The sequence below is a fragment of the Anguilla rostrata genome, chromosome 8, assembly GCF_018555375.3.
Source record: "Anguilla rostrata isolate EN2019 chromosome 8, ASM1855537v3, whole genome shotgun sequence".
NCBI classification, from domain to species: domain Eukaryota; kingdom Metazoa; phylum Chordata; class Actinopteri; order Anguilliformes; family Anguillidae; genus Anguilla; species Anguilla rostrata.
The window spans coordinates 39,807,582-39,832,635 of NC_057940.1; the positions used below are offsets into that span (position 1 = coordinate 39,807,582).

Below are 25,054 nucleotides of genomic sequence, written 5' to 3' on the forward strand. Positions count from 1 at the left end.
GAAGAGTTCAAGTAAAGTGTTAATGTAAGTTTTTTTTTTTTTTTTACCAGCCATGACAGGTCAGCAGCCGATTATATTTTCACAGCTTCAAACAAGCCAGATTATGAATAAAAGGTTTTTCATCAGCCCCTGTGAAACCTCACATATGCTAATCCTGAGGTGAACAAAAAGAGAAGGAAGGCCCAATCTCGCTTTTCATGTTTCACCAAGGAACTCTTCATATCTTTAAAAGAGCAGAATGTTAAATATCCCATGATTATGTTCCCTCATCTACTCAGGGCCCCCCTGGGTTCAATGGGATTCCTGGACCTACAGGCCCACCGGGCTCTCCTGTAAGCATTCTTCCTTTCTTTGGTAAACTCGTGAAGCTATGGAATGCTGACAGTCAAGAAGGTTCTAACTGTAGAATCACCTCAGTAGCAGAGGTCCTCTGTGTGACTTTTTCTGCTTATTCCTCTTCTGGATTTATGGCTTGGGACAGCTACACAGGTGTATACCACCACCAACAGGATAGAAGGAGATATGTGTTGCTAATTGTGTGACCCAAAAGAGATGTGATTAAATAATTTAACTGAACTGCAATTTAAGCCTTCAATGATCGTTAAGTAATTACTTTTTTCTGAGCATTTTATTGACAGGAATGATTTATTAGTGTTAGTGGATGGACTTAAGAATGATTATCAGAGGAGTGACAATGATTGAATGATGACCATCATACTGTCAAATTTGTAATGTAGTTGTGATCATGGCATATTTAACCTGCTAAATAACATTATGGTACCAATTGGATTTTACCTAGTTTCGACATTGATTTTGCCATTTGGCATGAAATGTATATGCTGGTAAAATACAAACTGTTCTACTTCACATTTTCTTCTATAATAAAACAAATCGCCAGGTCAAACGGTCCGTCTAGAATTGGCCCCAGTTTCTGGAGAAGCTTGGAAATAAACTGTCAATGCTGTTTATAATTCTGTAGCTAAGTATGTGATAGGTAACCTATAGTTTGCAAATAGATATAAGCTTGAACAGTTCCTGCAGGGCCAGTGATTCTTGAACTGGCTCCTGGTTTGCCTCTGTGGCTATAATTTGTGATCTGACTCCATCCTGTGCCCGTTGGTACATAAAGTGTGGCAGGTGATTTACAGACATTTTTTTTGTTGTTTTTGTTTTTTGCTTTTCCAGAGCAGGAGTGCAGGCAGCTGTCCTGTTTTATTTTATTATTTTTTGTTTCCTGAAAAACTACCAGTTTATCCGAATTAAAGCTGTTCTGCAAAGAAGAGTGAGCTACAGTTCCGGCACAGTGATGTGAAACACTGATATCACATTACAGGACGTGTTTAGACGTTTAATAACCTTTTTCATTAAATAAATGAGATAATAATTTTGACAAATGTGTTTACTCAGGTTCCCTTTGGCGATTACATTGTGTCTAAAGATCTGAAACCATTCAGTGTGATGAAATGTGCAGTAATAGGGGAAAGCAGGAAGGGGGCAAATACTTTTTCAGAGCACTGTATGTCAAACCTTTGTTATGGATAATTTTCAGTTGCTAACCATAACTAGCTAATGCACCAACTAGCTACCTAGCTAATTTTATTTATGCTAATTTATTAATGTATTAATTAGTAAAGTTAATGGAGTGTGGTGATGTTAATTGAAATTTTGTACACCTGTTCAAAATACTTCAATCGTTTAAACTTAAAACGTGATGATTGTATTTAAATGAATAGGAGTAGCACTGTATAAATTTGATGCAGAATATGATATTACTGCCTTAATGTGAACTGTCACAATTTCAAAATAAGCAGTATAAACCTGTAAATTGCAGCAGACTTATGGAACTTTGGCGACAGTTCATGGATCCACTTTTGGGAAAATGTTGGTCAACTTGTTGGTCAAGTCGAGGACAATTTTGGATGAGTGTGCACAACAGTTTCAATCATGTCTAGCCCGTGCTCAGTACTGTACAATGGCATTGTAACTTCTTGTCATGTGCTGTGTTGTGCATGGTTCACATCAGGGTGTAGAAGGCATTCGAGGACGTCAGGGTTTGGAAGGCCCCAAAGGTGATGAGGTGAGTGCACCTCCTCTCTTCCTGCCATCTGGTTCTGAAGTCCATCCCATTTACTGACATGGTGATTGACATGGTGCCCACGTGGAGTCACCACCAGTCTATGGTGTTCAACCGGTGCAAACTGGAGATTCAAAACAAGGAGCAAGACTTCACATAGGGCATTGGTGCCTGTTTAAATCTGCTCAAATTACAGGAGTGGTTGATCACTGTAATGAATATTCATGAGTGAGGGCCTTGAAGATATTTGGGTTAGTTTGTAATGACTCTGTAAAAATATCAAATCACAGTTGCAACCAAACTATGAAAAGTCCTGCTGTTTGTAGATATTCATGTGCACCATCCTTCGCTGGAATATTTATATCCATTGACACTGGTGCAGAAATTCCGATGTAAGATAAAATCACAATACGTGACATTTCAGTTGATACAGATAGAGTCTGTGTCTGACGACCCTTCTGTGCTCATTTCAGGGTGCAGCTGGCCCTCAAGGAGAACAGGGGCCTCCTGGCCAGAAAGGTGACACCGTAAGTAATCAGCCATTTATCTTTTCATTTTTTAACAGATAAAACAGAGATGCTATTAAGTCAATTACGTTTTTAAAGAACGGGCTTGCCTTATTTCTGACATCTTCTTATTATTGCATGCATGTGTGCTGTAGGGTGACTTAAATGAACATGGCCAATCTGCCTTTTTGCTTGTATTAGGCACAGCTGCAGTAGACAGCCAATTAAGACCTAATTTTAATGTACGGTTATATTTACAGGGAGAACCGGGGAAAGATGGTGTGGATGGAAGTGCTGGAGTAAATGGTGCCAAGGTTGGTTGGTCTCCATATCTGTATCTTTTTGTATGTGGTTGTAGTGCCGTATTTGGAACCAGAATTGTTTTGAATAAGGTTCGTTTTTACTGTATCTCAGTGAGACCAAACAATGATTAAACACATGATAATATTATAATAATATTTAAGGCTTTACAGTATGTATGTTTTGTTGTCTACATGTGTGTGCGTGTGTGTGCACGTGTGTGTGTGTGTGTGTGTGTGTGCACGTGTGTGTGTGTGTGTGTGTGTGTGTGTGTGTGTGTGTGTGTGAATGTGTGTGTGTGTGTAGCTATTTGTGCTTACAGATGTACTCTTGCCTCTTTAAATCATAGCATTGTTATTATCTGAAGAAGTCAACTATCACAAGGTAAAATGACTTATTGTGTAATCTACCGTGTACCTAACAAATATTTCCTTTTGTATACAACACTTCTTACAGGGAGAGCCTGGTTTGTCTGGGGCAGTAGGTATCAGGGGCATTGTTGGAATTCCGGTGAGCCCATTCATTAATATCAATAGCTTCCATAGATTATATGTGAATCATTTTCAGTGAGTTGTGTTCTGCAAATAGCTGAAGGGCAATTTGGGTACATAAAAATGCGAGAAATATTTTTCAAACATGCAAGACTTTATAAATAAAATCTGACTTACTGAAGTGCTTTGTGGCTGTGTGCTGAGTACATTCAAGTGGTCATTTACTTTTGTGGAGAATTTAAAACAACAACAAAAAAATTAATGTTCCTATTGGAAGTACATGCATACATAAATCATAATTATAAGGAAAACGATAAAATCTTTTTCAAAGAAATGTCCCAAGGTACTCTGCAACAACCTTATGGTAGATTGTACGATTGTACTGTGCAAAATGAATACAAATCTTGTCACTCCTGAGGAAAGAACAGATATGTCTTCCCCTGGGTTTCAAACTTCACTTGCATCCAAAATCTCCATGATATATGCGTTTCTGTACCTGTGCAGATGGGCAGAGTTTTTAACTGTGGAAGAAATTAGAAACAAAGAGAATAAGTTGTGTGCAGAAGGGGCCCAATCAGGTGCCTTTCTCACAGCAGTAACCTCCTGAGACCGAAAAATATAAACTGTAGGAAATTGAATATGCCCTGAAAACTTCAATATGAATGGAATTTCAACTGTGGTTTTGGGGCCATTTATTTTCAAACTGCTCATTCGTGTGTGTGTGTGCACAATGTCCACAAAAAATATTTTTATTAACAAATATAATTTGGAAATGGGACCATTAAAACTGAAAACTGAAACAAATTAAACTTTGGTTAATTTGTAAGGTAAGGCCAAATATTGATTTGGAAAAATAATTGATAAAAGCAAAACTGCCATTTTACAGGTAAATATGCTTATAAATGTAATTCTGTAAACATATCAGGCGAAGTAGCCAATTTAACCTTAATCATGCACTTGTTATTAAAGATCAATATTGCAACTGTGGGAAAACAGTAATAATGAGCTGATTATCATAACCTATTGTGCTCACTGGTCTTCTGACAAAATATGAATTCTTTCATACAGGGATTGCCAGGGAAACAAGGACCAACAGGCCCGTTGGGTGAAAAGGTAGCATCAACCATCCTCCGATAAATTACACCGCCATGATAATAAATAGTGGAGACGAGCAGACAGATATTCCACAACCACAGTTAAGGACAAAACAAGGAAGAATAGACCCCACACACAGCAGACAGGACCGAAGCTTGGTAATACTGGAAGCAGTGCATATTCCTAGCAGGATAGGGTGAATTATTGACCTGATCATTGACCTGTTTATATGAATAAGTGTGTGGTGGGATGCGTTACGATGTGTCTTGCTGTAGGGGGAGATAGGACCTGAGGGATTGCCAGGCCCAATCGGCCCACCTGGCAAATCCGTGAGTATGAGAAGCTTCCGGAACAGTCTGGCTTCCTCATGAATAACCCGCAGACCAGATCTCATTCGAGGCGAGCCCGCCGCTGATAGTCTCTTTCGTTCAGGGGGCGGACGGCGCGGTGGGAGAAGACGGATTACCTGGCGCAAAGGGATCCACTGTACGTATTAATCTGCCGACAAATGAAATGCCTGGGAACGTCGCTTCCCAACCCGCGCGGAAAAGCATCTAGTCTAACCTACGGTGACATGAGTAAGTGCTCTGAAGTGGAGTTTGTTGTCGTCTGTCACTAAAGGGGGAGCCTGGAAAACAAGGACCGGTGGGAGCCACGGGGCTTCCTGGAATCAAGGTGAAATGCATATTTAATACGACCAGGATTATGAATTATGAAATATACTGAATTAATTCTGAGGGTTAAATGAATTGTATTCTTGTATTTTACTTGTATTCTGTGTATTCTATTCTATCTGCAGGGCGACACTGGGGACAAAGGGGAAACTGGTCCCCGTGGCATTAAGGGTCACACAGGACCCAAGGGGGAACAGGTACAGTAACACCAGGTGTTTCAGTCTCAGAATATATTGGGAACTTAATTAGACAACAAAAAGAACTGCTCTCAAATGAGAAATCTCTAATATGAAAACTAAAAAAAGTTAACCTATCACTTGAAATTCTTATCTGAGTTCTGAACACAATATATGATTAATCTCAATGTTTTTTTTTTTTTTTTGCTTGTTTTGTTTGAGAAGAGGTTCTGCATGAAAGGGGCAGGTGATTTATTTCAGAGTTGTGGCTTTTGTGTTTTCAAGCTAAATGCACAGTATTGGAAATGAATGTTTTTTTCTGTGCACATGTAAAGACTTACATATATCAGACTTTTTGAGTTTCTGTGTTTTGTCCTTGATCTTAGGGTCCAATCGGTCCTGTTGGTCCAAAAGGAAGTGAGGTACAATGATGTATCCATGGTTTCCATTGCCATTGTGTGTGCGCATCTTAGTTGTGCTAAGTTATGTAAAACTGCATATATTTTGTCCATGGTAACATTGATAATTACATCACACGATATGCATTTAACAGACAGACATTCCTATCCAGAACAATATGCTATGAAATCATTACAGTTAACACGCAAACCAAAAACTAGCACCAGGTAGTGCTCAAGCCAGGTTTTAGTAAAAATATCAGGCCTATGATAATATTTGCAGTAGTCCTGCCAATGCATCGGTATTAGCACTGTCCTTTGATTGCCCTAACCACTGCATTTTTTTTTTTTTTTTTTTTTTGCAAGTCCTTGAAGTAATGTTAATAAAACCAGTCTATTCAATCTACATGTTGAGCAGAACAATTTCTCCAAAAGATCTAATCATTAAGCAATTTACTGTAGCAAGTGGCCTTTGCTATATATAGGGCCTGCTACTATATATAGAATGTTTTATACATATGATTTCTGAATAGGGTGCTCCGGGAGCTGTTGGAGATATTGGAGTTAAAGGTGATATGGTAGGTAATTTTGTTTTGTAATTTTTTGGTTGACTTACATGAAATAATATATACTGTACTTTATCCTCCAACAGTATGTAATCCTTGAAACTACACAGAAACTACTGCTGAACAGGGGTTATCCAACAGATCCTTACTCCTGACTAATGCCTAACATTTTCCCTTAATGGACAGAATCTTTAATTGTGGAATTGCTGTGCATTTACAGTAAATTTATTGCCTGGTGATGTTGCTTGTTACCCAATAACATTAACAGTGACTCTTTTCAACAGGGTCCCCCTGGTATCCCTGGAATTAAAGGAGAGGTACATGTAACAATCAAACCATACAGACTGCTCGTTAGTTGTAAGAATGAATAATCGTGCCAGCATGTTTTAACTTGTGTCAATGCCTCCGTCCAGGCTGGAGGTAAGGGAGCGGGGGGCAACAAGGGACCAGCCGGGATGCCAGGTCAGCCAGGCCACGAGGGGCTGACGGGACCGATCGGACCCCGGGGGCTGGAGGGAGAGAGGGGCATGCCTGGGTCTCCTGGACCCCGTGGCCTACCTGTATGTACCATATAACATCTCAGTCACACAGGAGCATCTTTGGCTGGAGATGATCTTTCTACAATTTACATGCATTGAGTTCTACAGCGTATGGGCAGTGTTTTTTGTCATACGTAAATTTTCTTTTCCTCTTGATTTTTAAAGGGTGCCAAAGCGAACGAAAATAAAATCCGCGAGATCTGCGGCAGCCTCATTGAAGGTGTGAACTTCAGTTCTTCAATTCTGAACTTCAATGAACTTCACAACTGCACCCACTTTGTTGCTCTTTAATTTGCTTTGATCCATTTTATTTATTCATAAAAATATGAATAAGTGTTAAATAAGATAGCGATGCACCTGAAACATTGTTAAACAAACTTAATCAGACCTGGGTCAAATACGTATTTGTTTTGGATTGAAATACTTTTCTACTCCCAGAGGAAAAATCTTTTGCTCAGGATAGTCTTTTCTTTAACCCTTAAGAAAGTAGTAAGATCTCAATTGTACATCTTTTTGAGATCACTTCAATCTGAATTGTTGCTCCTAAAACCCCCTTAGGAGAAAAGATGAGATAATGAGAGGATGAATTTGAGACTTCAGTAAGATGAATGGATATTGAATTGAGATGCGGTTGTTTCTCATGAGGTCACTATGAGAAAACTGAGACATATTTGAGAAGAATCATGAGATCCTAGAAGTCATAGCTGAGTTTTCTTTGAGCTCTTTCTCTGATCTCACAGTCCCATGTTCAGGAGACTTAAATTAGACTTATTTAAGATCATTTAGAGATCTCTTGTTTTGATCAGAGTAAGACATAAATGAGATTATATGTGGCTGTTTCCCCTGAGTTGAATTTGAGAAGTAGGAGAAAAAGCCGTTGGTCTCACCTTAGTATTAAAAATAGCTCATTTGTGTCTAGGAGAAATGAAAGAAACAACTATGAGATCTCTTCTTGGATTTTGCTTTCCTATGGGCCATGCTTTACTGATCCAATGAAATACTCTCAAAAAGTGCAAACACTGCCTTCTGGTCATATTGGCAGGCTCAATTACACCAGGCAAAATCAATAGAGCACAGAAAAGTATTTGAATCCAAAACAAATATGTATTTGACCCAGGTCTGGTCTTAATACAGTTTCCTCCGGAGTTAATGAGACAATTTCTGTTTTTATTCTATCCAGAGCAATTAGCTGAGTTTAAAAAGGAAGTCCTGAAAATCCCAGCAGCTATCGGAGCCCCTGGAACTCCGGGGCCAGTAGGCCTCCCTGGTCCTCCGGGGCCCGCCGGCGCAGCAGGGACCCCCGGACTTCGGGGTTTGATGGGTGCCATGGGGCCACCAGGATTCCATGGAATTCCAGGACAGAAAGGTAAAGTTTCAATATGTCCTGTATTATTTGAATATTCTGACTCAGCTCTATACAGCGTAGGTCCTGCATGACCTTACCTATACGTCCTTCACTTTCCTCATTTTACATGCCCTGCTACTTGCAAGAACGAGGGCAAGCTTAAAAGAAATCCCATTACACAAATTAATTGCACTAATTAATTTATAGCACACCAGAGGGGCTTTCAGTCTACCAGGATTAGAAATGTGTTGGCAGTTCCTTTTGCAGATCAATTCTTATATTTCAGAATTAACTTGGGTTAATTGGGTTAATGATGAATAATTTTATGACCTGTTTCAAAAATACTCCCTATTGATACAGTGTCTGCTCCTCCAAGCTGGTGTGAAACAAGATTTTTTCAAACACCTTCAATTTTCTGTGAAAGGAATGCATGTAATATGTTTTAGAGTTTGTTTGCAGCTTTTCTTGAGAAGCTAAAGTTGAGATAAGGCAGTAGTTACTGATGTTTCAAGATTTTTTCGATATATGATTACGACCTGTATTCAATGTGACTTGCAAAGGAGTTTTCTCTTTTAAAAATAAAATGTATTCCATTTTGTTCATTATTCACACATCACCCTGAATATGGCAGTTTCCAGAATTAATAAAATTAAAATGAAAAATAACAAAATACATTATCATTTTCTTAATTGAGTTCATTTTAATATCAAATCAGTTTGAAAATCTTTCTTGTCGGAAGATTTGACCGTTAAATGTAACAGGTTAACCAGTAAATCACAAGTCATCTTGGGACTGTTTTGTTTGTCTGTCCATTACTCTTTGTGGCATTTTTGTAAACCTCATTATTGTTTGGATGACTTGCATTCCTAATGCTTTTAATTCAGTTGGGGGAAAACACAATAGAAAATACATAATTGTCACAAAAAACAGTGATTTAAGAATCACCAAGCGGCTTTTAGCAATCCGCATGAGATGTAGGCCATTATAATGATTCAGGATTGCCTTGGAAGTCATTGCAAAATGGATAGTGTTGAAAGTAATTTCCCTGAGCAGATGTTCAGTCAAGTGAATATGGAACTTACAAATGACAACATATCAGCATATTTCCATGCATCATTCTCAGCAATTAACGACTACAGATGACGCTCGGGACCCTGATAAACTAAAACAAACATTATTTATAAAGAATATCTACCTCCAATGGTAAAGAATCTCATCTTCTGTTCAACAGAATCATAAGCACTGCAGGCGTTAATGTCTTGGAAAACATCCTTTCTTTTGAGACATCGCAGACCACCCAGATTGTATTCATCTGAATACATGTGTTTCCACTGCAGGTGAGGAGGGAGCTAAGGGAGATAAAGGAGACAATGGCGAGAATGGAGTGGGAGTTCGAGGAAGTCCTGGAGAGCCCGGTCCACCAGGTATTTTTTTAGATTCAGCACTCACTGTACTCGCTGTTTTGTTGTTTCAGCCTAGCAACCGCGACTACTTATCGCAACAGCAAGAAAACCAAATATAGTTGTTTTTCATTTTAAGGAAGTTGATTACCATGTAAGGGATAATCCACGTTGGGGTGGTCTGCTATAGAAAAATAATGACTGAGAAGGTGGCGAAGAACCTCCGCAAAGGTCATTAGTTTTTGATAGCAGACCACCTTTGAGTAGATTACCCTGCTAATTACCTTACATAAGGAATCGATCAATAATTTAACACAAAATATTGATTTAGTATTACTTAACAATAGTAGTGGAGTACGCACATTAAAATGTACACTAATTTTTAAGTTTGTTTCCTGCAGAGGTTGTGTTAACATCTTTTCACATAGAAAATCGAAACATGCAACTCGACGAGGAGTGCCCAAACTTTTCCGTGCCCCTGTGAGGATGCTTTTGTTCATGCCTCCCGGGTTTGTGTTTTAGGCGCGCCCGGGGCCCCAGGATTTGGGAAGGATGGCAGGGACGGGGCCCGTGGACATAGCGGAGCACCAGGGCACCCGGGCACTCCTGGCACCAGGGGGCCCACGGGTCCGCCTGGGCTGTGTGACCCATCGGACTGTTACGGGAGACCCCCGTCCATGTTCATGCCCATGAGCGGGAAGAAATCCTCCAGCATGAAGGGCCCATGAGGACATGGCATCATCTAATAAAGGGGAAATGAACCGTTTTTGCTCAGGCAGAATCTACAACAAACTTGAAGAGACTTCAAATGTCTCCCTTTTCCATGAAACCAAGGGACACGTCAGCTGTAACATTTAGATCTCTGAGCTTCCACCTTTTTAACTGACGAGTGAGGATTTGACAGAGCTTGCTGCTAGAGTATTCTTAAGACACTCGTAATCCAAAAGTAGTAAAATCACGGAATAGTGTTATTAATTTAGCCTTATGATGACAAAGTGTTGGATGCACCACTGCTGAATGTGTCAAAGCAGACAAAAATCACTTCGATCAACCCTATGGCATGACATTGAAATGAGTTTATTTTGTTTTTATGACACAGAGACAGTAGTTGTCCTAATGGATTTTAAATGAACACCCATATGGTTTGTGAAACAGGAATGTGTCAGTCATAGAATATTACAAGTAAACATCTCAACCTTGCACACTACATGTGTTTGAACTGTCAGAACTGCACCAGGGTTACAAATTGCAAACTTAATGTTTGCCATTGCAAACACTGAAGTTAGGTAATGTTTTGATACAAAACTAGAAAGGATAATAAACTGACTTGGTTAAGAACATTATTACTGACAGTACCATTGTATTAGGAAAGTCAGTATAGAATTTGAATTGACACATAATATTATACATTAGGGATCACTAACATTTATTTGATCAATTTCAAAGTTATTTTTTCCACTTATTCCCCCTCATGTTTTCTAAAACATAATAAACTTGAAAATTTAAGTCTTGTATATTTTTCACTTTGATTGATTTACACAAGAATGTATGCTGTACGGCCATTTATGTGACCGCCATTTTGCCTGCCGACTCTCTATGTGTCATGGTTTTGGGTGTTATCACCATTTCTTTTCCATCCTGCGCCTTTTCTTCAGTTATTACGGCCTTTTCGTTTCCTTGATTGATGTCCTTGATTGACTTATACCCTTGATTGATTGATTGTTTTCTTGATTGATTTCCTTGTTTGCACCTGTTGGCGTTCTATTTAAACCCCAAGCAAACCGATAAGCTTTGCTTTAGTGTCAACTTGCGTTACATGAAAGCTGGTAACTTGGTCTGTTTTGATAAGAGGTTTAGTTACTTGTTCAGTACTAGATCAGTTTGTCTTCTGCGTCCTTTGACTTACGCAAAGAGTTACTGCGGAACTGAATTTTGAGGTTGGATTGTGGGCTACAAAGTTAACACTGCTATCTTTACTCATTTCTTTTACCCTCTCGTGGTTCTTTTGACAGTCCTCTGTGCGAGGGCTGTTTTCTTAAAGTTCTCACGTTCACCATTCTTTTCAGACTGTTTTGTTTTAGTAGACTCAGTACTCAGTACTCCTTAAGCCTTAGTTCTTCACCCTGTACTCGGGGCATTAAAGCTTTTTCTTTGGGATAGTCTCCCATAGGAGTATTGGTTTTCTTTTCGTTGGTTCTCTTTTCTTTTCTATCCTTTTGAATCTAACAAGACTTAGTGGTTATTCTGCCCCAGGTGGTTAACTTAGTTCCCTGGTCAGTCGCGTTTGGTCTCCCCACTTCCCCACTCCATCACACTATGGGGTTTCCATCAAAGCTCTCTTGCAGACCTCTTCCATACCACACATTCAAGCTGCCAGGCAGGATCTCAGCTATCTTAATTGACAGCACAAGTGTATCCTTGTAGAACACCTTGCTACCAGAAACCCTAACTTTGTTATCAGTTTGGTTCTTTGAGGACTATTCATTTGTTTGAATATTGTCTTTCAGTAGCTACTCTAACCTTAAGTGTTGAAACAAATTTATGCTGGCAAACAATAGTGAAAAATAATTTTTAATGACATTAGAATTTTTTTGAAATTCTCTGGGCTAACAGAATAGTTTTTTACCTCTCTGCACCTGAAAGAAAATCAGTAAAATGGCTTCCATACAGGGTAGAATGGGCACAAGGCATCAGTCTGTCTTATTTGACCTGACAATTTTATATGTGGACTTACATTGCCCAAGAAATCATTGTGACCTTTTGAAACCCATTGAACCTGAAGTGAATTCTTTCCCTAAGGATGACTTCATGGCTTCATATTCAAACAATTAATTGCCTTTTAAAATCATTACTTTGCCTTACAGTGACTTGTAGGTTTCAACTGAATCCAGACAGGTGGCTTTAGCAACTCTTTTTTTCAAGATGTTTCCATTTTTTTCCCCATTTGACCCATGGCAGAACATAAGCCTTTGTGGGGTATCCAGATTGTTGCCTAGTTACCATGGTGAAAGTAAACATAACAGACTTTACTCTTTCTGATTCATTTGCTGTGTAAACATGACCTTTATTGGCTGTTGCGGGCTGGAGAAATTGAACACATTCATCCTCTCAGGGGCACCTCTGTTGTACTACGCATGCTTTTGAATATGTCTTGTTGGAGATCTATTTTAATCTTCATTAAATAATAGATTAGAGGCTTGCCTCTTGCATCCGAGTTCAGGGAACAAAGGTACAGGGATCTCAATCTAAGATAAAACATGGTGAGGAACTGCAGAATATTTTGTATGGATTTAAACCCATGACAAGCTTACCTTGGACAATTTTGTCGCAGACTATGATACAAGCTCAACAGGTTTGGTGAACATTGAAGGTTTCTGTGTTGGAAACACACATGTTGGCATGCTTCTCTATTTTACATAATTGCAATGCTCAGCAAAGAAATGAAGTGACCTGACTGCGATCAATACCTTCACTGAGGGGATTGGCCTAAATTAAGGTTTGTTCCGACCGACTGTAAGCAATTATCTTGCATTATTTAACATGGGACAAATAATGAAATTTCCAACTGCAGAAATGAATCCCTGCTTTGCTTTGCACTTGGTTCCTTGACTATTTTTATTTTCATTTAGGAGCATTGTCTGGCAAAATATGTATCACAGTAGTAAGTACTAAGAGGGCACAAGGCACACGTGTTTAGGCATATTCATTTAAAAAAGCCTTGTTCTATAAAATGGACCTGTTCCAGTCTTTATTACAACATAAATGCCTTTTCATTTATTCAATTTAACAGAATATCAATTATAGATTTAGCACCATTTTATCATTATACACAAGTACAGGTTGCATCAGTCAAGCCTACAACTTTGAAATAGCAGGTTGCTACTTAAAATAATTTAACAAAAAAAAAATCCATATTCAAAACAAGCTAAAAATATGAATAGAAATGTAATACAGGTAATTGAAAATTAATAAAGCCAAACATGTTTTAAAAATATAGCACCATTGATTGTTTTTTTCACCATTGATCAAGTAGAGCTGTGAAAGTGAAATTGATTCCAGGGATCAGGTAAACTGTTTTTGTCATTTTTGAAATTTGTATGCTGCTTCGTGCCTTTTTGGAATTAATCTTTCAGCTTGTCAAAGTCACTACATCTCCTTTTCACTAATGTACAGCCCATAAAAAAATGAATAAAATAAATCAAACAACTTCGATATCTTGGAGGACACACTCACACAAACTAGAAGCCAGCAAACCTTTTTATATAATATGAGCTATTTTTGAAGTAATTAAATTTGGTGTGGGGAGTTCATTTTAAAGCTGGCACACTCTTGCTGGGAGTAAATCTGATTCCGACACACTCAAATAACAAGGCCGATGCTATCCTAAGGCAAGAAAAAATCATATAAAGACAGAATAAAAATAAAATTTAATTGCAGTGGCTAAAAAGTGAGTCTTTGGCACAGGGAGGCAAACAATCAACACTGATAAACAATAAGTAACGCATTTTAGGAAATAATCCTGCCCCCCCCCCCACCTCCCCCCTTCCCAACTACCAAAAAAAAAAGGAAAAAGCTGATTGGAAGAAATACAGTTAAAGTAGTGAGCAGAAATTCATTCAGTCATGGGACTGGCTATGGGGGGTGGGGGGGGGGCTGGAGGGAGACATTGCCATATACGTCTCTGTTGAAGACATTGTCAACTGGTAACAACTGAAGAAAACTCTGTTAAACCTCTGTGATATCACACCAGGATTTGCTTGCTGTTCCTTTGCCCCTTGGTTCTCTGTGTAATAATCCGCAACGGAAAACTGCTCTAGGTGACCTTCAAAAGTAGCCACATTACAGGTGGTAAATGGGCTTTTGGCCCAGCGGGAGTGTGTGTGTGTGTTCGAGAGATCCTCGGTGGTGTCCTGGCTCAGGACCAGAGATGAGCTTATGCCCCCAATGACACTGGAGATTTACCAGCCAGCTGAAATATAAAATTCAGACATAAAGCATCCTGGTTTTATGAAACATTTCTAACCTTGGTATTAACAGCAAAACTACAACACAAATTCTTTTTTTGATTAATATTTTTCCCCTGAAAGAATATGAATGACCCCCACCACCACCGTAGGCTGTAGTTACATTTACTGCAGACTCACCCATTTCCTCCAAGTTTTCGAGGAGGCTCTAATTGGTCCAACAGGGACAGAACGGATCCTTCAAACTGATTTCCTTGGTGGCAGTCCAAATAAGGGGGATCAGAACGCTGTGTGCATTCCGTAATGCAGCAAGCAATTTGGAAAACAACGTCTTCAATTCATAGCAGCCCTGAGCCAGACCTTCCCTCGTGTGTCCCCAAAGGGGATGTTAATAAACTATAGAAAACAGACCAGGATGGAAATAATGCTTTCGAAGGGTCTTTTTTGAGGTTTAGTGCCTCTCCTCCTAAGCATGCCCTCAACTTTATAATGGGTTTTATCAGGACAAACAATAGAGGCCCTGGTAAGCTGTAGGCCAGGACTGAGCCAGACAGCTTGGGTGTATATCAGAAGTCTGGAACGATTTTGGGGGAATTCGGATGGGGGGTAAAAGCTGATGTCTTCTATGTCTCATCCAATACCCTCCATGTAGATGAGCTGCAAGCATTCAGTGATTCGTCTCAGACACCCCTCTTCATCCCTGCCCCCATTTTCCACTACTTTTACGACAACATAAGATTTCTCATGGTGTTCCCACTAAACCTGCTTGTGGTGCAACAAATTGACAGAAGATGCAAGCATAAACAAACTTATTATTGCAAAAGAAACACACAGATGGCCATTATAAAAGGAAGTGTGGAATTTACATACATCTACCTGGGCCATAATGTTAAATTTATATAACTGCGTTACCCATAGCTTAAAACTGCTCAGCGTACATAGTTTACCACAAATTGGAAGATCTTTCAAGATCTTGAGTGAAAATCACAAACTATGTTTTAAATTTGTCTCAAGCTCTTATTTTCCCCAAAGCCACTCATCTCATATCACCCACCTACGATTATCCTTCATTGGATAATTATTGGCCAAAACCCCTTGCTGCAGATCTTCTTTGACGATCATTTGGCTTTGTATCAAAAGCTAATCTATTCCTGGGTGAAAAGTGAGGTAACAAAAGAACTGAGGATAGAAGACATCATTCGAAAAACAGTTAAGAGCTTTGTTTTTTTTTTTAAAGAACAATACTGCTGCTGTTCAGAGCAGCCAAGCTGGTGGCCTCTCATTGCTTATTCCTGACAATAAAGTTAAAAATCAGAACTCCCATTCCCAACCACCTCCCCGGCACCCCAAATGAATTCTGACCGGCAGCAAAACCCCAAAAAGAGGCTACTGGGTTTTTTTTGTTTGTTTTTTTTTCTAAAACGAACAGTTCATAGTTTGCTGAAAACCCAAGTTCATAAATAGCCACGGTCCAAGGTCTTTGTGCTTTAAGTCCCCTTGACGTTGACGGGCCTTGATGCCAGGCTGGCGTAGTAAGCGCACTGAGAGGGATCACACTGTCCTGTGGGTCCCGAAGGGCCCGATGGCCCCGGGGGACCTGGGTTTCCTGGCTCTCCCTGAACGCCCGGCGTCCCGGGCATGCCGTCCTTTCCATAACCGGGTGTCCCTGTGGCACCTAAACATCAAAGAAAAGCAATAAGCGTAAGAAAAGATGTGACCTGGAGGCCATGTAAACCAATGCTTCCCCATTAAAGAGAATGTGTACCTGCAGGACCAGGTGGACCAAGCTCTCCTCTCTGTCCCACACCAGTTTCACCTCTTTCGCCTTTAGATCCTCTTTCACCTGGTAGTCAGAGCCACACAGACGTAGTCACTAAACTTATCAACTTATAAGTTTACCAACACACCCTCTGCATATCTGGTTTGAATCAAAAGATAAAATGATAAAATTTTTCAGTAAATTTTTAAATCTGTATTCAACAACAGTAACAATAAGGCTGTCTTCATCAGCTACATAGTATTTATTTTATGTAAATTGACTGTTTACAATTGGCTGAAGGTACGTACCTTTCTGGCCCATTGGCCCTCTAATCCCATCTCCCCCTGGCTGGCCTGGCATACCCGGCTCCCCAGGAGGGCCTGGTCGTCCTTGACCTCCATCTTTGCCTGCAGGGCCAGGGGGTCCTGGGCGACCTGCTGTGCTTTTGATGTGGGCTGGCTGGATCTGGGCCATGAGGTATGCCATTTTGACTGTAAGAACAACAGAACACCTTAACTGAGATGCATCAAGTGCTGTGATTTTGCGACCGACAGAAATTCCATGTGCCTGCTCGAGCACTTCGCTCTGTGTCAGCAGAGCGCCTTGTACCCCCTCCCACCCGACCAAAGGGATCACAGAGCTTCTCCACCCCAGCTCCCCAGTGGTGGAACAAACTCCCTGTCCCTCTTCGAACCTTCCTCTCACTACCCATCTTTTGCCGTGGCCTGAAGACTCAATTCTTCAGACTATACCTGGACTAACTACCACCACACTGTATATTTCACTCTAAATCCACTCCCCTCCCCCTTTTTCATGACACTTGTTACATGTTGCCCCATCCCAGCACTTTTTGGTAATTTGTTTTTGTCCTAATACTGTAGCTTTCTCTTCTGCCTAGTTGGCTTTGCAGAGGTTAGGTCAAAATAATGTTCACTGTGTGAACTAAACTGTGTTTTTGGCTAGAAATAGCTGTAAAAAATAGGTATTGCATCTTATTGAACCTGTGTTTAGTAGTTGTCTATGACCATGGAATGCACTTTTTGTACGTCGCTTTGGATAAAAGCGTCTGCCAAATAGATGTAATGTAATGTGACTTGTTCTAACGGCTGCTTGAAAGAGAAAGTGCCTTGGCTAGCCTACTTTGAGACGTTTTTTAAAAAAGGCTTGATATTTCATTGAAAATAAACAGCAGACTTGACAGTGATGTTCGATTATCTATTTATTATCCGTATTTGAATGAATCACTGAACTGCGAACGATAGTCAGTCACTGAATGACTGGTTCATGTTCGCGAACGAATCGTTTCATGAAGTGATCCAGTACACTTCGTTCACCCAAAAGATTTGTTCTTTTGAACGAATCGTTCGCGAACGACACAACACTATAGAGTGGTTTTAGCTAGCCAGGGTTTCAGTGTTAACAACTCCATGAGGTACAACTAACTAATGGAGCTACAAGGTGCCCAGAAGCTAGGCTTGCAATCATCAGCAATGGGTATGCCTCTCCTCTGATTAACACTAATTTGGTTGCCATACTCTACCAACTGTTGAGTGGAAAAAATGGTATCTCATGCTCATTTGGGTGGCATGGGAGTGATTCAAGAGATGCAATCAGTCATTCCATAATAAGGAGAGAAAAATAGAGAAGATGAATTTCAGATGCAGTGATCTCCTACCATCTAACTGTTTTGATAGCTCCTCTTGAATAAGCCTTCTCAAGTGTTCCAGTGATGTTGACTCTCCCTAAAGTTAAAAAAAAAAACAAATTCAATATTAAGTCAGTTCATAATGACATCATATTTAATACTGTAAGTGCACGCAAGTACCAATAGCTGCTTGCTTTTGGTTGGTATTATAAACAGGTCTACAGCTTTCCAGGTCTATAGGACAGTTTCATAATTTTCATGTGAAATATTTTTTAACTATACTGCGTAAATATTTAGAAAGATAAATTACATACAAAATGTAAAGTAAACAGTTGTGTAAATACATTCAAACAGTTAGCATAACTGAATTTAGTAAAATTGTTCTTATGCATTCACCAAAAGCAGCATGCAGTTAGTACATTAGCCTATTCTTATAAAGTTATTTTTTAAGTCTGCGTTGTTAATGAGGCTGTTGTATGGTCACTGGGAAAGGTGCAGCACATGTTGGTGGTGGGAGACCCACCCGTGGGCCTGGGTTGCCTGGTGGTCCTTGTGCTCCGGGAAGCCCAGATTGGCCTGGTTCTCCAGGAGGCCCTGACATTCCCATCATGCCTGTGTGCCCTTTTCGACCAGGAACACCAGGAGTTCCTGGTTGTCCAGGGTCCCCAGTAGGCCCTTTGTCTCCCTTGATACCTGAATCACCCTGAAATATTTAGGGACAACATATATGATTTTTATTTGGACTGAGTAATCAGAAGCAAACACCTAGCATGATTACTTTAAAATTTTTCATTTACCAGTAACTTTGTAATTAAAATATATTCATTGCCAGGCTTACCCTTTCTCCTTTGGCACCTCGCTCCCCTTGTTTCCCAGGAGTACCCTGAAAAATAAGAATAGATGAATTGTGACATTCGATTATTCAATTAACCTTTCATCTTAAACAAAGGAATAATGTTTGAACCGGCACTCACTTGCTTTCCTTCTGGACCAATCGGACCAGGTGGTCCCTGAACAAGAAAAGAACAAACAAATCTAAGGCCTATATTGATTCTGATTTCCAACCACAAATCAAAACAAATATGAACAAACAAATGAATATGGATGAAGTCATATTTTCCAAGATGAATGCGCATAAGACACGGTCACGAGAGCTGCGATGCTGAAGTGGAAGTAAAATCCAACTTACCGACGGTCCCTTTGGACCTGAGAATCCTGGTAATCCAGGGCTTCCAACCTCTCCTTTGACCCCCTGCGTGCCCTGTGTAAAAGAGGAAAGCACTGCTATTCGTCATGTGGATCACAGGTCATCTTAGGCACGGTTGTAAGGCCTCTAAGATGTTACTTCAGTGAGGTAGCTATGAACATGTATAAATCATTTTAATCTCATAAAACTTTGCTGGAGGAAAAAAGCAAACTGACAAATATTTACAAGAGGCAGTATTTTCTAAGTTCACAAGGTACGCAGTGTTTGCAAACCTATTGTTCTGCGGAAATAAAACAGGCAACATGCAAATTCAACATGTACTACAACATGAGTCTCTCTCTACCTCTCTCTTTCTCTCTTGCTCTCTGTCTCCATGCGCAAACACTGACAGACAGACAGACAGACAGACATTCTTCCACTCACTGGATTCCCAGGGGCTCCTGGTTTTCCTGATGGGCCAGGCTCACCCGGGTTGCCCTAGGGAACAAAGTATTCAATGTCACAAACCCCTACTTTGGATATTTTAATGAAATATATAGTCATTTAATTTAAATTTTATGACACATGCTTTGTATAATGAGATCTCTTATAATTATATTTCTCTGGTATTAATTTTAAAAAAGCATTTTTATTCTCCTTTTCTCACTTCCAGCGTATTTTTATTACTTCTCTTAGTACGTGTTATATAGACAATAAATTATAGTGTTTTATTTCTATATTTATAGGAATATCTTACAAAACACATCTATTTAACCCCAGTAATTCATGTGAATATTTGCTAATTGTCTGCCCTTTACTATCAGAGTATTCAGGTTTGCACTCTCACCGGTTCTCCTCTTTGGCCCCTGAAACCCTCTGGTCCTGGGGGCCCAGGATTACCCTGAAAGTTAAAGAATTTGGGGGAAAAAGTCTTAAACTCTGAGAAACACTATACATTAGTAAGTATTAAATTCAGAACACATAATTCCATTTTTGTCCATTTGTTGTAAATGGAATTAAAGACTAGGTATGTACATGCATGAATATTTCTTCCTGGAAAATTCCATCCCATCCCATCCATTCTTGCATTCAGACAGTAAAATGTAGCAGTGCTCACGTCTTTTCCTAGCTTTCCCTCTCTTCCTGGGGGGCCAGGCTTCCCTTCTTCACCCTGAGTGAAACAAACAGAGATTGAGCACACAGAGAAAGACATCAGCACACCATAGTCAAAAGAAAAATCTGAATTTTCCAGTGCAAATTGCAAATAGTATTTAACCACATACTCAGGTTATGTTTCAAGTATGATATAATCAGTTCAATGTCATATCCACTCTGACAGACAACATTTTTATCCCCCTATGGACTACTGTTAATTCTATTTTAGAGTCAAGTTAACACCAAACATTTCACTGTTTAGAGTATCATTCTCAAAAATTATAACTGGTGTACTGAATGCTGATGCAATGCTCTATAAACGGGCAGGACCGTAGGAATAGATCAATGCCAGAGTGCTGTCTCAGTAGCTCTTGATCTAGACAGGAACAACATTTTCTGAACAGCACACGGTGTGCTCTGAGATTCAAACAGTCCTGTGTGGGTGAAACCTATTTCTGATAAGATTGTTGCCCTTGTACTGCTGTGCCATGGATTGTGGTGGCGGAAAATTGGGGACGGATAAATGTGATGCAGAAGCAGAGCTCTTTTGAAGTAGCCTGCATCAGCAAATCTTGAAAAATAATCAAATAAAGCTGAACAGAAAATAACCAGTTCCCTCTCAAAATAACATTTGATGTGGAAAATTCAAAGAAGCTTCCCGTTTAGAAATGAGTTAAAACTTCTAATGAAAAATGTATGAATTTCTCAATTAAAAGTCTTGAAGCTACAGTTAAATGCAAAAGTACTGGGACAGTGACACAATTTTGGTTGCTCTGGCTCTGTACTCCAGTACATTGGGTGTGAAATAAAACAATGAAAGTGCAAACTGTCAGCCTTGAGGGTTTTTACATCCATATTGTGATCCATATTGGAATTACAGCTCTTTTTATACTTTTTATAGTCTGTCCCATTTTAGGAGAACAAAAGTAACTGGTCAATTGGCCACTTAGCTTCTTCTTGGCCAGCGATGTGTCTTTGTATCATTAGTTTATGCACAAAAAAGGTAACAAAATGTCTAGAGTTGATTTTAGGTGTTGGATTTGCATTTGGAGTCTGTTGCAGCTGTCACTCAACAGTGTCTGGGGGGAAAAGAACTGCCAGAGACAAAGCCAAAACATTAGGTTTGTCAAAATAAATTGAACATGCTGCTGAGCTCAGCAATAGCAAACAACCCCCCACAGAAGACCCCTGTAGCGGGCGACCAAAAAATACTTTCAATCAGCGACAATCTGGACCTGTGAATTCATAGTAGTGGTCCTGCTTTCAATTGTGAAGAAAACCCTGTTTTCAACTGTTAAACCAATCAAGAACACTCCAAGATGTAGGCACTGATTTGTCGAAGACAAAAATAAAGCATAAACTCCAGAGAGTTCACTGCAAAAAGCCAACCGCTGATAAGCCTCAAGAACAGAACGGCCAGGTTAGAACTAAAAAGTACATTTCATAAACCGTAGAGTTCTGTCTTATGGGAAGATTACATGAGTACTAATCTGTACAAAAGTATGGAAAGAGGAAAGTGTGGAGAACAAAGGAACTGCTCATGATCCAAAGCACACCCCCACCCCCCCCTTCACCTGTGAAACATGGCAGAACTAGTGTTATGGCTTGGCAATGGATGATGTGACAGTTGAATGCAGCAGCAAGATGAATTCTGAAGAGTACAGCAACATCGTATGTGCTCAGATCCAAACTATTGCCATAAAGAAAATGTGAAATGTTCCTGTCTGGCCATGTTAATCACCCATCCTGAATCCAACTGAACATGCGGTTCACTTGCTGAAGACAAGACTGAAGGCAAACGGCCCCAGAAACAAACAGGAGCTGAAAATGGCTGCGGTACAGGCCTGACTGAACATCACCAGTGAAGATACCCAACATTTAGTCATCTGTGGGTTGACTTATGATTTATTTAGTTTTCAAATCCAACATGCTGGAGTACAAAAATGCTTTTGCACCTGTAGACCAATCATATCTGAGAAGGTTCTATCAGTTGAACCAGCACTAACTGGTTCAACTGATAGAAGCTGTCATTGAAGACCTTGATTAATTGACTAGTTGGGTGAGGTGTTGTAGTGCTTGACTAAAAGCCTGCACCCACACTGACCTTTCTTGGATAAGAATGGTGACCCCTGGTTTAGGCCCTGGTCTTGTAATCCTTCCTTTGCAGTATGTAATCATTACTACACTGATTCAATCATTTTAAAACATGTTTGGACTACTTATAAGTTTCTCTGAGAAGATGTGAGTGCACTTCACAGTAAAAGTACAGATACCTTGTGAAATATCATTTGTAGATACTTTATGGGACATAAAACCCTGAAAGTCATCTACCTTGATCCTTGAACACTGAGTTGTTTCTTGAAATATTTTTTTTTCCCCAAACACTATCATAGTTTCAGATCAATTTGCATAACAAAGATAAGGTAAATGGAAAACATCTCGTAATAAATACATAGTAATGAATGCATAATTGTGAGCTTACCTTAGATCCTGGTGGTCCAGGTTCTCCTCTATGGCCTTTAAAACCCTGTAAAATAAACAAGATAGAGGTTAGATTGAATAACTACCTCACAGACTGGATTAAGGGTCATTTTAAAGGTATTACTGACAGTGTTCAAGGTATTAAACAATAGAGATTTTCACTTTAATTCTTCACAAAGCTACTTACAGGAAGTCCTCTGAGTCCATCTCTGCCTGGGGGCCCTACTTCACCCTGTTTACCCTGAGAATAGAGACACATCAAGTGTTATAACTAAGTGCTACAGACTGCTAATGGCTGTAGGCCAAACTTCACTTGCAAACTTCCCTCAGGAATTTGTAGCACAGCACCGAAAGAACACGTGCAGACACTCAAACTAACAGGGGGGAGCAAGGGAGGGAAATGCAGTTAATGACCCAATCCCAAACAGAGCCCTGTGGACTGTTGGACTATGGACTCGCAGACTTTAATGGTGTATTTCCAGGGTCACGTAAGTCCACGAGTGGACAAGGGCTTGACGGTAAAATGGGACAAGACTTCTGACTTCACCCAATACGTGACACATTGCTGAGAGACAGAGATGCAACTTTACATATGACAAGAGCAAGAGGCGAGTCATCCTCCACCTGAGCCAGGCACATAGGGTGTGTTGACAAAAACGTTTTTACAAAACAGCTTTCTAAAGACTGCCGATTTCTGAAAGGAAAATGACATGAGAGGGGTCAATAGCGAAGAAAGAAAATAAGTTGTTGTTCATGCGGTGTCATAAAATTACAGCATTAATAAGGCTGGGCATATTCATCAGGAAAAATATTGGCTAACGTCACAGTAAAGTTGTTGAAAATCACATAAAACTGAAAACAGGTGCAAAAATCAGGGATAAAATGTATTAAATGAATTTATCACATGCACAGCAGTGGGAAATGATTGAAACAACATATGCAACTGTCTTAAGAGTAGTCTAACAAATGCTTGAAGTTTCAAAAAAATTAGTGGGCAGCTGCCACTAGTAACAAACACATGTTGATACAAAAAGAGAATTTTTATAGTTTTAATATGAAAATCCTACCCCTCGCTTACCAACAAAATCCACCAAATGTATTTTAATTGCCAGGTACTTCCTAGGGCATTGACCTGAATTAAATTTTGTGTAATTCCCTCTGTCTAAGTCTGCAATGATGAGGACTAAACAAGAGGATAGATGGTAGAGCCCTCACAAAAAAGTTGTTTTAGTAAAGAGGCAGCCCTAAGCCCCCATGGACTTGACAGGAATGTGCTTTTTAGTCTTTAGCCGCTTTTCCACTGTAGGGCCAAACTGTTACCAAGGCCACTCCGTGCCGTTCCACGCTGCTCACTACTCATGGGAACGGTTATGGTTTCTGTTTCCACCGTCGGGCTGCTAAAACCAGGACTAGGAAGTATCTAGTGAGGACAGCAAGTGATGCAGTGGATCAGCGACGGCTTCCCGTTGTGAATGTAATATACGCCAGTTGTTGTCGTCGCTCCCCATACTGTTTTGTTTTTGTTCTGTTATGTTTAGTTGGCTGACGAAACGGACGAAGATTCTGTGCATTTTGGTCTGTTTTTGTTTTTTCTTTTTAGCGTATCCTCCACTGACCATCACTGTTGCATGCATTCAAAAACTACTAGCTAATGCTTACATTACAGTGTGAAATATCCACATTATATAATACCACTAACCTATTTAAAGACTCTCAATCCAAAAATAACGTGTATAACCGAAATATTTTGAGCAGTAATACTTAGGCCGACATAGCAATGGTGAAATTTTATCTGTGTTCAGAGATAGTAAATCGAGTTCAATTCGCTTTTGTTTTGCTCCAGAAAATTAGACATGCTATACATCGTTAGAAAGCTTATACTCTCACCTACTGAATAAATGAATTGTCAATCAAGCCAGACTGTACTAAAAACAGCAACAACGCTGTAAACGATACGTGTGGTATTATGCACAGCTATTTTGAATGTACCCAGGCACCAAAAATGCACTAAATATATTTCATAAACGGACTGTCCAAGACAATATATGACCACTCTGTCTCAAAAGGGACATCTCTACACGTAAAACCAATGGTAAGGTTATGTAGCCTATTTATTCAATATTTAGACCCAGATATTGACTGTAGAATGACATGGTATCATTTTTTTAAAAACTTTGTCCCGTTTATTTCATTATGCAGTGAGCAGCATTTTCACTGCTGTATATCTTATGGCTATTGTCGGGTTTATCTTGTTGCTATGAAGGAATACGATTTTTGATTGGTATTTTTATTTATATTAG

General features: G+C 39.7%; 2 protein-coding genes across 4 annotated transcripts in view; one reads left to right on the forward strand and one right to left on the reverse strand.

Moving 5' to 3' along the window:
• LOC135261696 (collagen alpha-3(IX) chain-like) overlaps nt 1-10,764 on the forward strand; it is a 38,705-nt gene extending 27,941 nt beyond the window's left edge. For both annotated transcript variants that reach the window (XM_064348232.1, XM_064348233.1), the window contains 18 exons: nt 279-332; nt 2,024-2,077; nt 2,548-2,601; nt 2,841-2,894; nt 3,337-3,390; nt 4,440-4,484; nt 4,742-4,795; nt 4,899-4,952; nt 5,088-5,141; nt 5,266-5,337; nt 5,703-5,738; nt 6,248-6,292; nt 6,565-6,597; nt 6,694-6,840; nt 6,985-7,039; nt 8,000-8,185; nt 9,502-9,588; nt 10,087-10,764. In XM_064348232.1, coding sequence (XP_064204302.1) covers nt 279-332; nt 2,024-2,077; nt 2,548-2,601; nt 2,841-2,894; nt 3,337-3,390; nt 4,440-4,484; nt 4,742-4,795; nt 4,899-4,952; nt 5,088-5,141; nt 5,266-5,337; nt 5,703-5,738; nt 6,248-6,292; nt 6,565-6,597; nt 6,694-6,840; nt 6,985-7,039; nt 8,000-8,185; nt 9,502-9,588; nt 10,087-10,292 — 1,344 coding nt within the window. In that variant the 3' untranslated portion in view covers nt 10,293-10,764. The remainder of the gene's footprint in view (nt 1-278; nt 333-2,023; nt 2,078-2,547; nt 2,602-2,840; nt 2,895-3,336; nt 3,391-4,439; nt 4,485-4,741; nt 4,796-4,898; nt 4,953-5,087; nt 5,142-5,265; nt 5,338-5,702; nt 5,739-6,247; nt 6,293-6,564; nt 6,598-6,693; nt 6,841-6,984; nt 7,040-7,999; nt 8,186-9,501; nt 9,589-10,086) is intronic.
• A 1,722-nt stretch (nt 10,765-12,486) lies between these two features.
• col22a1 (collagen, type XXII, alpha 1) overlaps nt 12,487-25,054 on the reverse strand; it is a 74,362-nt gene continuing 61,794 nt past the window's right edge. For both annotated transcript variants that reach the window (XM_064348230.1, XM_064348231.1), the window contains 13 exons: nt 22,942-22,995; nt 22,756-22,800; nt 20,236-20,289; nt 19,966-20,019; nt 19,563-19,616; nt 19,122-19,193; nt 18,907-18,942; nt 18,771-18,815; nt 18,456-18,635; nt 17,963-18,029; nt 16,596-16,778; nt 16,294-16,371; nt 12,487-16,203 (listed from right to left, as the gene is read on the reverse strand). In XM_064348230.1, the coding sequence (XP_064204300.1) occupies nt 16,016-16,203; nt 16,294-16,371; nt 16,596-16,778; nt 17,963-18,029; nt 18,456-18,635; nt 18,771-18,815; nt 18,907-18,942; nt 19,122-19,193; nt 19,563-19,616; nt 19,966-20,019; nt 20,236-20,289; nt 22,756-22,800; nt 22,942-22,995 (1,110 nt within the window). In that variant the 3' untranslated portion in view covers nt 12,487-16,015. The remainder of the gene's footprint in view (nt 16,204-16,293; nt 16,372-16,595; nt 16,779-17,962; nt 18,030-18,455; nt 18,636-18,770; nt 18,816-18,906; nt 18,943-19,121; nt 19,194-19,562; nt 19,617-19,965; nt 20,020-20,235; nt 20,290-22,755; nt 22,801-22,941; nt 22,996-25,054) is intronic.